Source organism: Oryctolagus cuniculus, chromosome 9, assembly GCF_051225735.1.
Source record: "Oryctolagus cuniculus isolate XC-2025 breed Fujian yellow rabbit chromosome 9, ASM5122573v1, whole genome shotgun sequence".
In the NCBI taxonomy this organism is placed as follows: domain Eukaryota; kingdom Metazoa; phylum Chordata; class Mammalia; order Lagomorpha; family Leporidae; genus Oryctolagus; species Oryctolagus cuniculus.
Window position 1 is genome coordinate 136917375 of NC_142875.1, and position 12324 is coordinate 136929698.

The following is a 12324-nucleotide window of genomic DNA, read 5'->3' on the forward strand; positions in this document are numbered from 1 at the left end:
AAGAGCTCTCATTTCCTTTTGCCTCCCTGAAAATAAACATCTTACTCTGGATATGTGTTAACTATGAAGCAGAATTTAAACCAAAGTAGTTTTTAAGTTAACTAATGTCTCAATATGTGAAGAAAAACCAGACCTGTCACTTACCAAATTCTCATATATCAAAGAAAAATGAACTAAATGGTTAATCAATATGTACTTAGTTCCCTTCAAATCAGTCCAGACTGGCTCATTAGTATACTTGCTCATAACTACCTAGCAGATACTCATATTATTTACTCATAAGTGTAATGTGTATTCCTGCCTATCCTAAACCAAATAAATGACTTTAGGCATTTTAAATACACAGAACATTAGGTTGCAAATCTTACACAATGTTAACCTGAGAGGAAAATTTTTTTCTAAAAATTTTAAGTTAGCTATGCAACCTTAAATTGGCTTAAGAAGTCCACTAAGATGTCTTAAACTGGATTATGATGTCCATTTACTATTCTAAACAGAAAAAGAAAATCTCAGATCAGAATGAATCTTACATTCTTATAAATGGCCTCTACTGATCTGTTGATGTTTCTAAAAACTCCAAGCAGTGGCTGGCACCGCAGCTCACTTGGCTAATCCTCTGCCTGCAGCGCCAGCATCCCATATGGGTGGCCGGTTCTAGTTCTGGTTTCCTGGTTGCTCCTCTTCCAGTCCAGCTCTCTGCTGTGGCCAGGGAGTACAGTGGAGGATGGCCCAAGTGCTTGGGCACCTGCAGCCGCGTGGGAGACCAGGAGGAGGCACCTGGTTCCTGGCTTCAGATTGGCGTAACTCCAGCCATAGTGGCCATTTGGGGACGGGGGAGGGTGAACCAACGAAGGAAGACCTTTCTCTTTCTCTCACTGTCTAACTCTACCTGTCAAATAAATTAAAAAAAAAAAAAAAAAAAAAAAAAAAAAAAACTCCAGGCAGGAGATACATATTTAAAAGAAAATTACTGTGGTGGTAAAACTCAGATTAAGATAATGAGATTAGGCCAAACTCTCCACAGAAAATTTTAAAAATCATTTCACCTTCTACAATTCAATTTTGCAACCTAAATTACCAAGCAGCTCACAGTAAGAAAAGATGTCAATCTACAGCAGTCTCACAATAAAACAAACTCATATTCATAGCCAGAGGTCAATCAACAAATGAAAAGTTCTTTTAACCACTGAAGTCCAGAGATCACAACAAACTTTTAATGCAATTTCACTTTAATAGAAAATCATCAAAGGTAGAACACTTATTAATCTACAAATCTAACCTGAGATCATGTAAATTCCAATCAGAAAAACAAAACAAACAACCAAATTTGGTATTCAAAATGCATTAAAAAGTTATTTATTTTTAAATAAAATAAGTGCATTCATTGCTTTCTACCTCACTGATTAACCAATTAGTTCTATCTATTACTTGAAAATCGCTTTAACATGCCTAGAAAGCAAACGCCCACCTCCTGGCTTACAAACAGCTCCAAGTTACAGGCTACTAAAGCAGAGCCAACAGCAGGCACTGCAAGGACGACCGCGGCATCCTTGGGGGGGCTCGTTTGCTCAGGCCTCGCTACAAAGCCTACCTGGATTAACAGAATCACACATTGCACAGGTGAAAGACAGGAATATTTATCTGCTCATGAGGTGTATGTATTAGCGGTGCTCCATTTCCAGACAAAACTTCAAACTGAACGTCTGGCTGTAGGTCAAATCACAGCTGCCTCTGGAACTGTGATTTAGTGTCTTGCTGTCACAGATTTCCTTTGCTGCTGACACAGCCACTGGCCTACAGGTATTTTAGCTCTTCTTCCCTAAGGTGGTCTGCACTACTAAGGGACGTAAAACCACAGTTCAGGATGCTAAACACCGAGCAGCTGGGAAATACTCTTTGCTATCAACACTACCCCTCCCCTGCTTCCCACACACACATACACCCTTCCTCCAAGCTGAGCAAAAAGAAAAAGTAGAAAGAGAACAGCACCAATGATCCCAGGAAAGTAAAGTTTATGTGCAACTGAATACAGTTTACAGAGCTCTATGCTCTACTATTCTCAAAACCAGTAATGAGAATTCTGGTACAACCATTAAACTAAAAAACAAGAAAAGGTAGAACACATGAACAAAACATACCATGTATGATCCTCAAATCATGAACTCTTGCACTTAGATCTTCTCTTCCAGTAATTTTTCTTCTGTAAACATCAAAAAAATTTGAAAGAATTAAACGAAAATCCTCATTCTGCTCACTTGCTTTGAACTAATTATCCATTCAAACAAAATCTAATATAAATGCATTTTATTAACTATCTTGAAAGTCTGATAAATGGCTTAAATAACACTCTCACAAACTCCTATGAGATACTGGAATGTCAGTCAGAATTTTATATGAGTTGTACCATCTCAATCTTTAGACAATAATGTCTTTATTTTTTTCCCCTGATATCTGCTAATTCTGCTTTCTTTAACTCCTTTTGCTATGCATTTTCTTTGAAACTATACATCTGTTTAAAACACCTGGGCCATCTTCTGCTGCTTTTGCAAGTACATTAGCAGGAAGTACATCAGAAATGGAGCAGCCAGGACACAAACAGGATCTCCAAACATGGGATGTAGGTATTCCAAGCGGTAGGTTAAGCCCACTGACCCACATCTGAGTCTTAAAACAACACTGGTTGGTCATGGCTGGCTGACTACTGAGCCATGCAGATCTGAAGTAAACATAAACTACTAAAAGGGCCATTAGAAAATTTCAGCCAAGAGGGCTGGGAGTTGTTGCATAGTAGGTTAAGTCGCCAGCTGTGATGTCCACATCCCAAATCAGAGTTCAATTTTGACTCCCAGCTAAACCACTTCCAATCCAGCTTCCCACTAATGTGGTGGGAAGCAGTGGGTGACGAGTGGAAGTACATGGGTCCCTGCCACCTGCTTGGGAGACTAAGATGAATTTCTGGTTTCCAACTTTGGCCTAGCCCAACCCTAGCCATTGTGGCCATCTGGGAGTAAATCAGGGATGTAGGATCTCTCTCTTTCCCTCCCTCCTTCCCTCCCTCTCTCCCTTTTTTCTCTCTGCCTTTCAACTAACTAAACAGATCTTACCCCCCCAAAAAAAAATCTAGCAAAGTCTGATTGGTTGCTACTCCATACCCAGCTGCTATTCTCCACTCCAGGTCACCACCAAGAAAAAAAACACCTCTTCAATTCCTTATTTGAAACTCGCAGGGAGTATCAGAGAGACAAGGTTGTTACGGTTTTACTTAGAAGGGAGAGATAAAACTGCATGTATCGTTTCTGTGTGGTATGCTCAGCAACAGAAGGCTAAAAGGCAGGCATGCTATAAACACCCAAAGGACTCCAAAACCTCCGAATATACTGGAAATAGCCAAACGGTGACCAAGATTTTCTCCCCGGAATAAATCATTAAGGATATGATGTGGTGAACGAAAGAAACTACTGCGTTGTATCTGTCATATCCCTACCCCAACCTCTTAGAACAAAGCTCTGAGAGAAAGCTTTTCATAAACACATTGACCACCTCAGCTGTGTTAGACCCAAATAAAAGACATGAGGCTTACACCTCACTCAGTAATGACAATCTGCACTTTCAGAAAGAACTGGGTATTTCCAAGGGAGCAAAAATTGCACAGCTGTGATGTCACAGGCAGTGATTAGAGTTGTATCAAGAACAAAGATGCCAAAAGGTTATTTCTTCACTGTAACTTAGAAAAGTGTATTAATACCTACTATGCAAAAATAAATGCAAAAATCAAAATTGACTCAAGAATACTTAAGAAAATTTGGGGCTCCTGGCCAGGCTCTTGAGATGCATATTCATTAAAACCATACATGAAGTGTTGTAGCTAAAAAGTATGTTTTTCTGGCAGAAGACATTGTATCTTTATTCACAAGAATGTAATTTCTCAAAAGTTCAGATCTTAGGAGCTACAATGTTATAAATTAGTGGTGGGCTCAATAATTCTCAGAGATTACTGCCAACTGTTTTAGTAACTAAATAAATTTATTCTCTTAAAACATTTGCATTCTAGGACAGGCATTGTGCAGGTGTGGTTCAAGTCCCAGCTCCTCTGTTTCTGATTCAGCTTCTCTGTAATGCTGCCTAGCAGATAATGGCCCAAATACATGAGTCTCTGCCACTCACATGCCAGGCTTCAAGCTGGCCCAGACCTGGCTGTTGAGGGCATTTAAGGAGTGAGACAATAAATGAAAGATCTCTCTCTCTCTCTCTCTGTTGCTTTCTCTTCCAAATAAATATTTTCAAAAAAAGAAATTGGTATGCTAAATAAACAATTATAGATTTAATTATGACAATTGTATATCTTAAAATTACAACTTTTAGACATTTCTAAATACATATAGATGAAAAAAGATAAGTTTTAAGTATATTAAATAAGTTAAGCATTAATATATCAAATTCCAGTATACTATTTGTATTCCACTCAGTTCCAAACACTATGCTAAGTACCTGTGTATTAAACACAAGTATTAAGCACTATATTCTAAACAACTGCGCTAAAGTAAGGTAAGGATTTGAACAACAGAAATTAAAGAAACCAATCCAAATACATTACCAAGTTTTTAAACATAAACACTTAACTACAGGAGGTAGCAAGAGCCTGCTACAACCCAAGTCAGAAAACTGTGAAAGGTAATAAGCAGTTCCAGTTGTAACTGCCTCGGGAAGAACACACCGCAGGATATCACCAGTTACTCCCTGCTGTTTTGTCAGGATACTTAGATCAGTGCTGCTCTAGGTATGGCCTAAGCACCAGCACCATTGTTACAGTTCTGTGGTAAGTACTAAAAACAAAGGTAAGCATTTACAATTTACAAAAGTTTTAACTTAAAACATTAGGAAAAAAAGAGATAAAAACTCTGACTTTACAAAACATAGAACAGGGCTGGCGCCGCGGCTCACTAGGCTAATCCTCCGCCTAGCAGCGCCGGCACACCGGGTTCTAGTCCCAGTTGGGGTGTCGGATTCTGTCCTGGTTGCCCCTCTTCCAGGCCAGCTCTCTGCTGTGGCCAGGGAGTGCAGTGAAGGATGGCCCAGGTGCTTGGGCCCTGCACCCCATGGGAGACCAGGAAAAGCACCTGGCTCCTGGCTCCTGCCATCGGATCAGCGCGGTGCGCTGGCCGCAGCACGCCGGCCGCAGCGGCCATTGGAGGGTGAACCAATGACAAAGGAAGACCTTTCTCTCTGTCTCTCTCTCTCTCACTGTCCACTCTGCCTGTCAAAAAAACAAACAAACAAACAAACAAAAAAACGTAGAACAGAGCTCACGTTAAAATCCAAGATTTTAGTTGATGCTACCAATTATACGCTTTCAAAGAAGCAATAAATACATTTAAGCCCATTTGGCTTTTTCTGAAGAGCTCTCTGGTGCACTAGTTAGCTCCTGGTATACCTACCTGGATTCCACTTCTAAAGGTCATCACTAACCTTACAGAGCCTTTACAACTTTCGTAACAGGAAAGCTGTTTCGTTAAAAAGCCTTCATTTTTCTTGTCTTTCGTTTCTCTCAACTGTCTTTTAACTTGAACCTATGAGGAAAACAAAATTATCGATTTAAAGCAGTTATCCAACATCAAAAATTTTCAATTTTCCTTTGAAATGCTGAAAAGAAAAACAAAGAAGAGAAACAAAATTGTCTGAATGAAAAGTATAATCAAAAAACATATGCTGGGGTTGGCGCTGTGGTGCAGTGGGTTAAAGCCCTGGCCTGAAGTGCCAGCATCCCATATGGACACCAGTTCTAATCCCACCTGCTCCTCTTTTATCCAGCTCTCTGCTATGGTCTGGGAAAGCAGCAGAAAATGGCCCAAGTCCTTGGGCCCCTGCCCCCACATGGGAAACCCAAAAGAAGTTCCTGGCTCCTGACTTCGGATTGGCTCAGCTCCGGCCGTTGCAGCCATTTCAGGAGTGAACCAGCAGATAGAAGACCTCTCTCTCTCTGTCTCTACATCTCTCTGTAACTCTGTCTTTCAAATAAATAAAATAAATCTTAAAAAACAAAAAAAACATATGCTTATTTATTCAAGCATGCCAAACCACAGGCTTAGTGTGTGCTAAGTTCTGGGGAACTGAAACAAAGAGAGAGGCTATAAAGAGATGCTCCTAACAGAGAGGAGCGTAGATTTGTGTACACAAATGGAACTGAGAAATTAACTCATCTGAGGATGTCAGAGAAAAAAATTTTTTAATTAATTTATTTATTTGAAAGGCAGAGTTACAGAGAAGCAGAAACAGAGAGAGAAGTCTTCCATCCACTGGTTCACTCCCCAAATGGCCGCAACGGCCGGAGCTGGGCCTATCCAAAACCAGGAGCCAGGAGCTTCCTCCAGGTCTCTCACATGAGTACAGGGGTCCAAGCATTTGGGCCATCTTCTACTGGTTTCCCAGGCCACAGCAAAGAGCTGGATGAGAAGTGGAGCAGCTGGGACTCGAACCAACATCCATATAGGACGCTAGCTCCGCAGGCAGAGGCTTAGCCTACTACACCACAGCGCCAGCCCCCAGAGAAGATTTTAATGAGTAAATGATTCAAGAGTTGCTCTTAAACAATGAAAGGGAATTTGTCTAAGGTAAAAATATTCAGGATGGAGAAAAGAACACAGAGTTACAAAGCATTTGAGAGGCCAGTGTGAACAGAGAAGAGAAGCAAGGCAGGATGTGAAGTTGGTCAAACTGTTAAGACCAGAATGTAACAGTCCTGGAATAAACGACTTATTCTATGAGTATCAGAGAGTAAGTGGAGTTTGTAAAGCAAGTGAATGAGATAATCAACTTATTATTTAGGAACATAACTTTGGCAGTCATGTGGACAACGAATCAGTTAAAGAGAGACTATACCCAAGAAACAAGATCCCAAAAACAAAAACAACCCTTACATAATTGTCTACATCTACACTGTCCAGGACAACAGTCACTGGCCACATGTGGCAACTAAGCACTTCTGATGTGCTTTGTCTGAATCCAAATGTGCTGTATCATACACAACAGGATTTTACAAACGGTACAACTTTAAAAAAAAAAGGAACATAAAATCTCCCAGTTGTAATTTTTAAAAAGTTTATTTACTTATTTGAAAGGCAGAGCTACAGAGACAGAAGTAGAGACAGAAAAAGATCTTCCATCTACTTGTTCACTCCCCAAATGGCCCCAATGGCTGTGGGTAGGCCAGGCCAAAGCCAGGAGCTTCTTCCAGGTTTCCTTTCCAGGTGGGTGGCAGGGGCTCAAGTACTTGGGCCGTCTTCTGCTGCTTTTCCGAGGCCATTAGTAGGGAGCTGAATCAGACATAGTGCAGCAAAAAAAAAAAAAAAAAAAAGAGAGAGAGAGAAAGGAAACAGAACAGCTTTGCACGTGAACCAGCACCCACACGGGATGAAGCAGTGCAGGAGGCAGCTTAACTCGCTGTACCAGAGTGCCAGCACCTCAGCAAAAATTCTTTAAAAGCATCACATGTTGAAATGCTGTATTAGACATGCTGGACTAGATATATCACTAAAACTCACTTCATCTGTCTCATCTCACTCTTTTAATGTGCCTACTAAACATTTTAAATCACAGCGTGGTTTGCAGCACACTTACACTGGACAACCCTGGACTAGATGACAGCACGAGGGCCTACAAAGAGACACCAGCACTGGAATGAAGACGGAACAAATTTAAGACACTGAGCAGAAGAAATCACAAAAACAAGAGAAAGCAAAGCGGAAAATTCCCAGAAATTTCTGAAGCAGATGACTGGCAACGTGACATCATTAACAGGGCTAGGGCAGGACAGGGTATGATATTGAGGTTACGGTTTGTTAAGGTTTAGATTCCTGTTGTATTCTAGATGGAGATGTACAGCAGAGGGGCTACCAACACAGAGCATGATCTCGGGGAAGATGTCTTGGCTAGTGATAAATGTTAGTAGCCATGCAAACACAGGTAGTACTTAAAGGGACCAAAGTACTTGAGAAGACTTAATGAAAGACAGAAGATCAGAGAAATCAAAAGAAGATCCTATAAGGATCCCAATGATTAAGAAAAGAATAAGAGCAGAGAGATGACAAACAAGATTATGAACAGTCAAGTTAGAAAAACAAGCATATATACACATATCAGACACACACACACACACACACACACACACACGCCACAAGAGAAGGATGTCCTAGAAATCAAAGGAAATAGAAAATAGTCAACATCGGTATGCACAGAAAACTAACCATGGTATCTAGAAGTCAGAAAATTATTCTAAACCTTAGGGAGAATAATTTAGTAAAATAAGATGATAGAGGTGAATGCTCAATGGGAACTGCAAACAGAGGTACCTTAAAGGAGTTCAAATGTAAAAGGAAAAGGTAACATGAAGATTAAAAAGACGTCCCAAGTCCCACATCAGAATGCGTGGGCTTGAGTTCCAGCTCCACTCCTGATTCTAGCTTTCTGCTAATGCAGACCCTGAGAGAAATCAGTGATGGTTAGAGTAATTGGATTCCTGCCACCCGCTAAGATTGAGGTCCTGGCTCCCAGCTTTTGCCCCAACCTCATCCCAACCTAGCACTGGCCAATGCAGGATTTTAGGGAGTGAACTAGGGAATGGGAGCTCTCTGTCCCTCTGCCTGTCAAATAAATAAATAAGGAATTTTTTAAAAGATTTGTTCATTTATTTGAAATGAAGAGTTACAGAGAAACACAGAGAAAGAATGAGAGAAGGAGAGAGATCTCCCTTCTGCTGGTTCACTCTCGAAACGACCACAACAGCCAGGGCTGGGCCAGGCAGAAGCCAAGAACCCAGATCTCCTTCTTGGTCTCCCATGCAGGCGCAGGGGCTCAAACAGCTGGGCCACCTTCCACTGCTTTCATGCACATTAGCAGGGGCCTGGACTGGAAATGGAGCAGCCAACACTCAAACAGGCACTCATACAGGATGTCAGCATCACCAGCAGTGGCTTAATTCACTGTGCCACAATGCTGACTTCAATAAATAATTTTTAAAAAGAAAATGTAGAAGATATTTCATGACAACAAATATCTAAGACAAAACTGGATTAGCACTGTATCAAACCTTTAAGTAAAATACAAACTCTATTAAGTAAAAGCAAATTCTTATTCCAAGTGACAGAACAAAATTTCACATAGAAGTATCTTTGAAGATAGTTCATGCTAATGAATCTGTAGAAACACAATTAGAAGATTCGGAGGTGGAGGAATAGAGAATCTGTCTTCCAGAGAAGCCATAATATATTTTTTTATTATCTTACACATATATCTTTTCTCCAAGATACATACTAATTTGTACAAATAACAGTTACACACCTACAACAAGCAAATTTTTTATACATGTCAGTTTATTTGAATTGCAATCTTGTTTGTACCTTACATAAAGACTCAACTAGTAAAAATGTGTCAAAAGAAACTATAAATACCTACACTGACAACAACTAATGCTTCAATAACATGTGTTACTTACACCCTCTTTCCTACTTATACAGACAGAATCAAGCTGTCACTGACTAACAACAGTGCTATCTGGAAGCAGTTTGTTTTTCCTTTTGACAGCATCACATATGTGTATATTGAGTATTCTCATTTTTAGGCATTTATCAGTCAGGATTTACAGTGATATGTCAAGAAATTCCTTCCTCACACATTTTAATTAACTTCTATTCTCCTTTATTCTACATTTACTCATTAACTCAGAAATAACACTATTTTTTTTCTTGTAAGTCAACAATGTTAATATAATTCAAAATCATAACAGGCAATATCAATGAGGTAATTATAGTACATAAAAATAAAGACACTATTTTATATATAATTTCATTGGCTCATCTCCTCAAAATTATAGTATTTTTCATGAAAAAATAATTTTGGGGAGATGCCTTTAGATCTATTATTCTAACATTTTTTACAATGGAAAAAATGTGATCAAAGTGCTATGCAATTATTAAAAATTTGTGAAATACAGGAATTCTTAGACTTAAGATTAAGTGCTGGGTAATTAGTCTGAAACGTCTTTTAGAGCAGTCTCAGAGATCTAAAACACTGTGATGAATACCTTACTGACCACTGAGTCTATGCTCTCTCTAGGGAGTAAAGAAAAAGAGGTTCAGAATTTCAGTATCTTTCAAGTCTAGACTTGTCACCCTGGGTAATGATACCACATTATTAGACCTACAGTGTAACCATCTTCAAATATACACAAACTAGAAAATCTATCCAAACAAAACAGCCTTAATTAACTTTATATCATGCTACAAAATAAAATCTAAGACTTACCTTAACACAACCTTCCAATGCACTGAATTTTAACACTGCCTGAAAAGGTTTTCGGTCAATAGGACACGAAGCCAAAGTCTGAAAAAATGAATGACAAATTATATCTTTATAAAAGTTTATTTAGAATAAATCAAAATTAAACTATACTACATATATTTCTAAGATTTCCAGTGTAACCAGAATCAACAGAAAAATATTTTTCTTCTTTCGAAGACAAAGTAAAATACTCTCAGCCTATATTACACTGTAGAGCAGTAAAAACCTCAGATCTGTTTCATTCTTGCAAACACCTATTGAGTACCTACTGTATGGTAACTGGAATACACTGATGAGCAAAAATGCTAAAATCTCCATTAATCAGATCCCATTAAGTATCTACTGGTGTTACGAAAGGTGGGAGGGCACCAGCAGCTCTGTGATATGCAGCTGCCCACTACGCAGAACTTGAGCAAATCTGCCAGATAAAAAGGTAATGTCCCTTGCAGACAGTAACAATTAGTCTTTATCTCAAATTAATTATTTTGAATAGGCAGCTTTGCCACCACTAGACGTATGTAAAAGAAGAAAATGAAGTGTCTTCCTCCACCTCAGTTTCATACAATGTATGTTTTTGTAGACATACACACAAGTCTTTTTAATATACAGGATAAATTCATATCAACTGAATTTTGCCTTTTTTCTCTTAATGATATATCGCAGATTGGTTCATATTAAGTCAAAGTTGCCCTGTCCTTATCAGCATGGTATGCCATAATATATTAGATTATATTTCCTTTTATGTGAGTAAGGTTGAATATATTATCATATTTTTAAGGGCTAGCCAAAACTCTTTTTTCTTAAACTGTCTATTCATGTTCTTTGCCTAACATGTGACTAGGTTGCTGGTCTTTTTCAAAGCGAATTGTAAGTGTTCTCTATTTATTAAGGAAATTGGTCCTTTAGTTACTTTATGACTAAAAGTCAATTTTATTTAATTTGATGTAAATACTTTCAAAATTCATGTACATCAACCATAATTAAGATTTGCTCTGATAATACCATTAAGTATTATATAAGAATGAGCTTATCTCATTCAAATAACTTAGGACAGAGCAAGTTTTCTACTAGGGCAGGCAGCCTATGAACAAAATAACAAAAGGTAACATTATTAATAGCTATAGTTAAAAAAGTAAAGCGGCAGTTTAGCTTAATATCAAAGACAATAGAATCTAGATAAACTATATTTTTCCTTGGTGAGAAATATAATCTTTGCCTTTCTGGGCTTTTGCACTTATCAAGATATGCAGACACAGTACAGGAAGAAAGAGAAGTGTGGGGTCCCTGATCTTAGAACCCATCTTCACAAAGTTCCTGAGTCACTTGGGTTAGCTAAAATACAAACTGAGGCACTTTCTACCACTCCATATAAGTGATTTTTTCTTCCCAGTTAAGTGGGTGCACTTTGAAAAGAAAATGCTTCACTACATCTGAATTAAGAAATGAACCCTAACTTACATGAAGTGTTTCAAAAAATCCGTAGAAAATTATTTTTTTATTTTGGTGCAAAAAAATTCTGAAAGCCATGGATATGAAAGCTCATCAGAAAGTTCACAGAAAATACTTATTATCAAAAAACTATGTGCATATCAAATTTTTACACCAAAACTGTTCATTTTTAATTACATTTTCTATGAACTTTTTGCAGTAGCCTCATTTTAAGTCAGCTCACATTTGCTTAAGCCAGCCCAGCTTATCTTCAAGTACTATGACGAACATAAAATACTACTCCTTCCCCTTCAGAAACTCTGGTCTTAAGAAGCTTTGCCGGGCCGGCGCCGCGGCTCACTAGGCTAATCCTCCGCCTAGCGGCGCCGGCACACCGGGTTCTAGTCCCGGTCGGGGCGCCGGATTCTGTCCCGGTTGCCCCTCTTCCAGGCCAGCCCTCTGCTGTGGCCAGGGAGTGCAGTGGAGGATGGCCCAGGTGCTTGGGCCCTGCACCCCATGGGAGACCAGGAAAAGCACCTGGCTCCTGGCTCCTGCCATCGGATC

General features: G+C 39.2%; 1 protein-coding gene across 6 annotated transcripts in view; it reads right to left on the reverse strand.

Annotated features, from left to right (window-relative positions):
• Positions 1-12324, reverse strand: part of SCAF11 (SR-related CTD associated factor 11) — a 73464-nt gene that overhangs the window by 20944 nt on the left and 40196 nt on the right. For all 6 annotated transcript variants that reach the window (XM_089304803.1, XM_008259359.5, XM_089304804.1 and 3 more), the window contains 3 exons: positions 10297-10374; positions 5467-5567; positions 2139-2200 (listed from right to left, as the gene is read on the reverse strand). In XM_089304803.1, coding sequence (XP_089160929.1) covers positions 2139-2200; positions 5467-5567; positions 10297-10374 — 241 coding nt within the window. The remainder of the gene's footprint in view (positions 1-2138; positions 2201-5466; positions 5568-10296; positions 10375-12324) is intronic.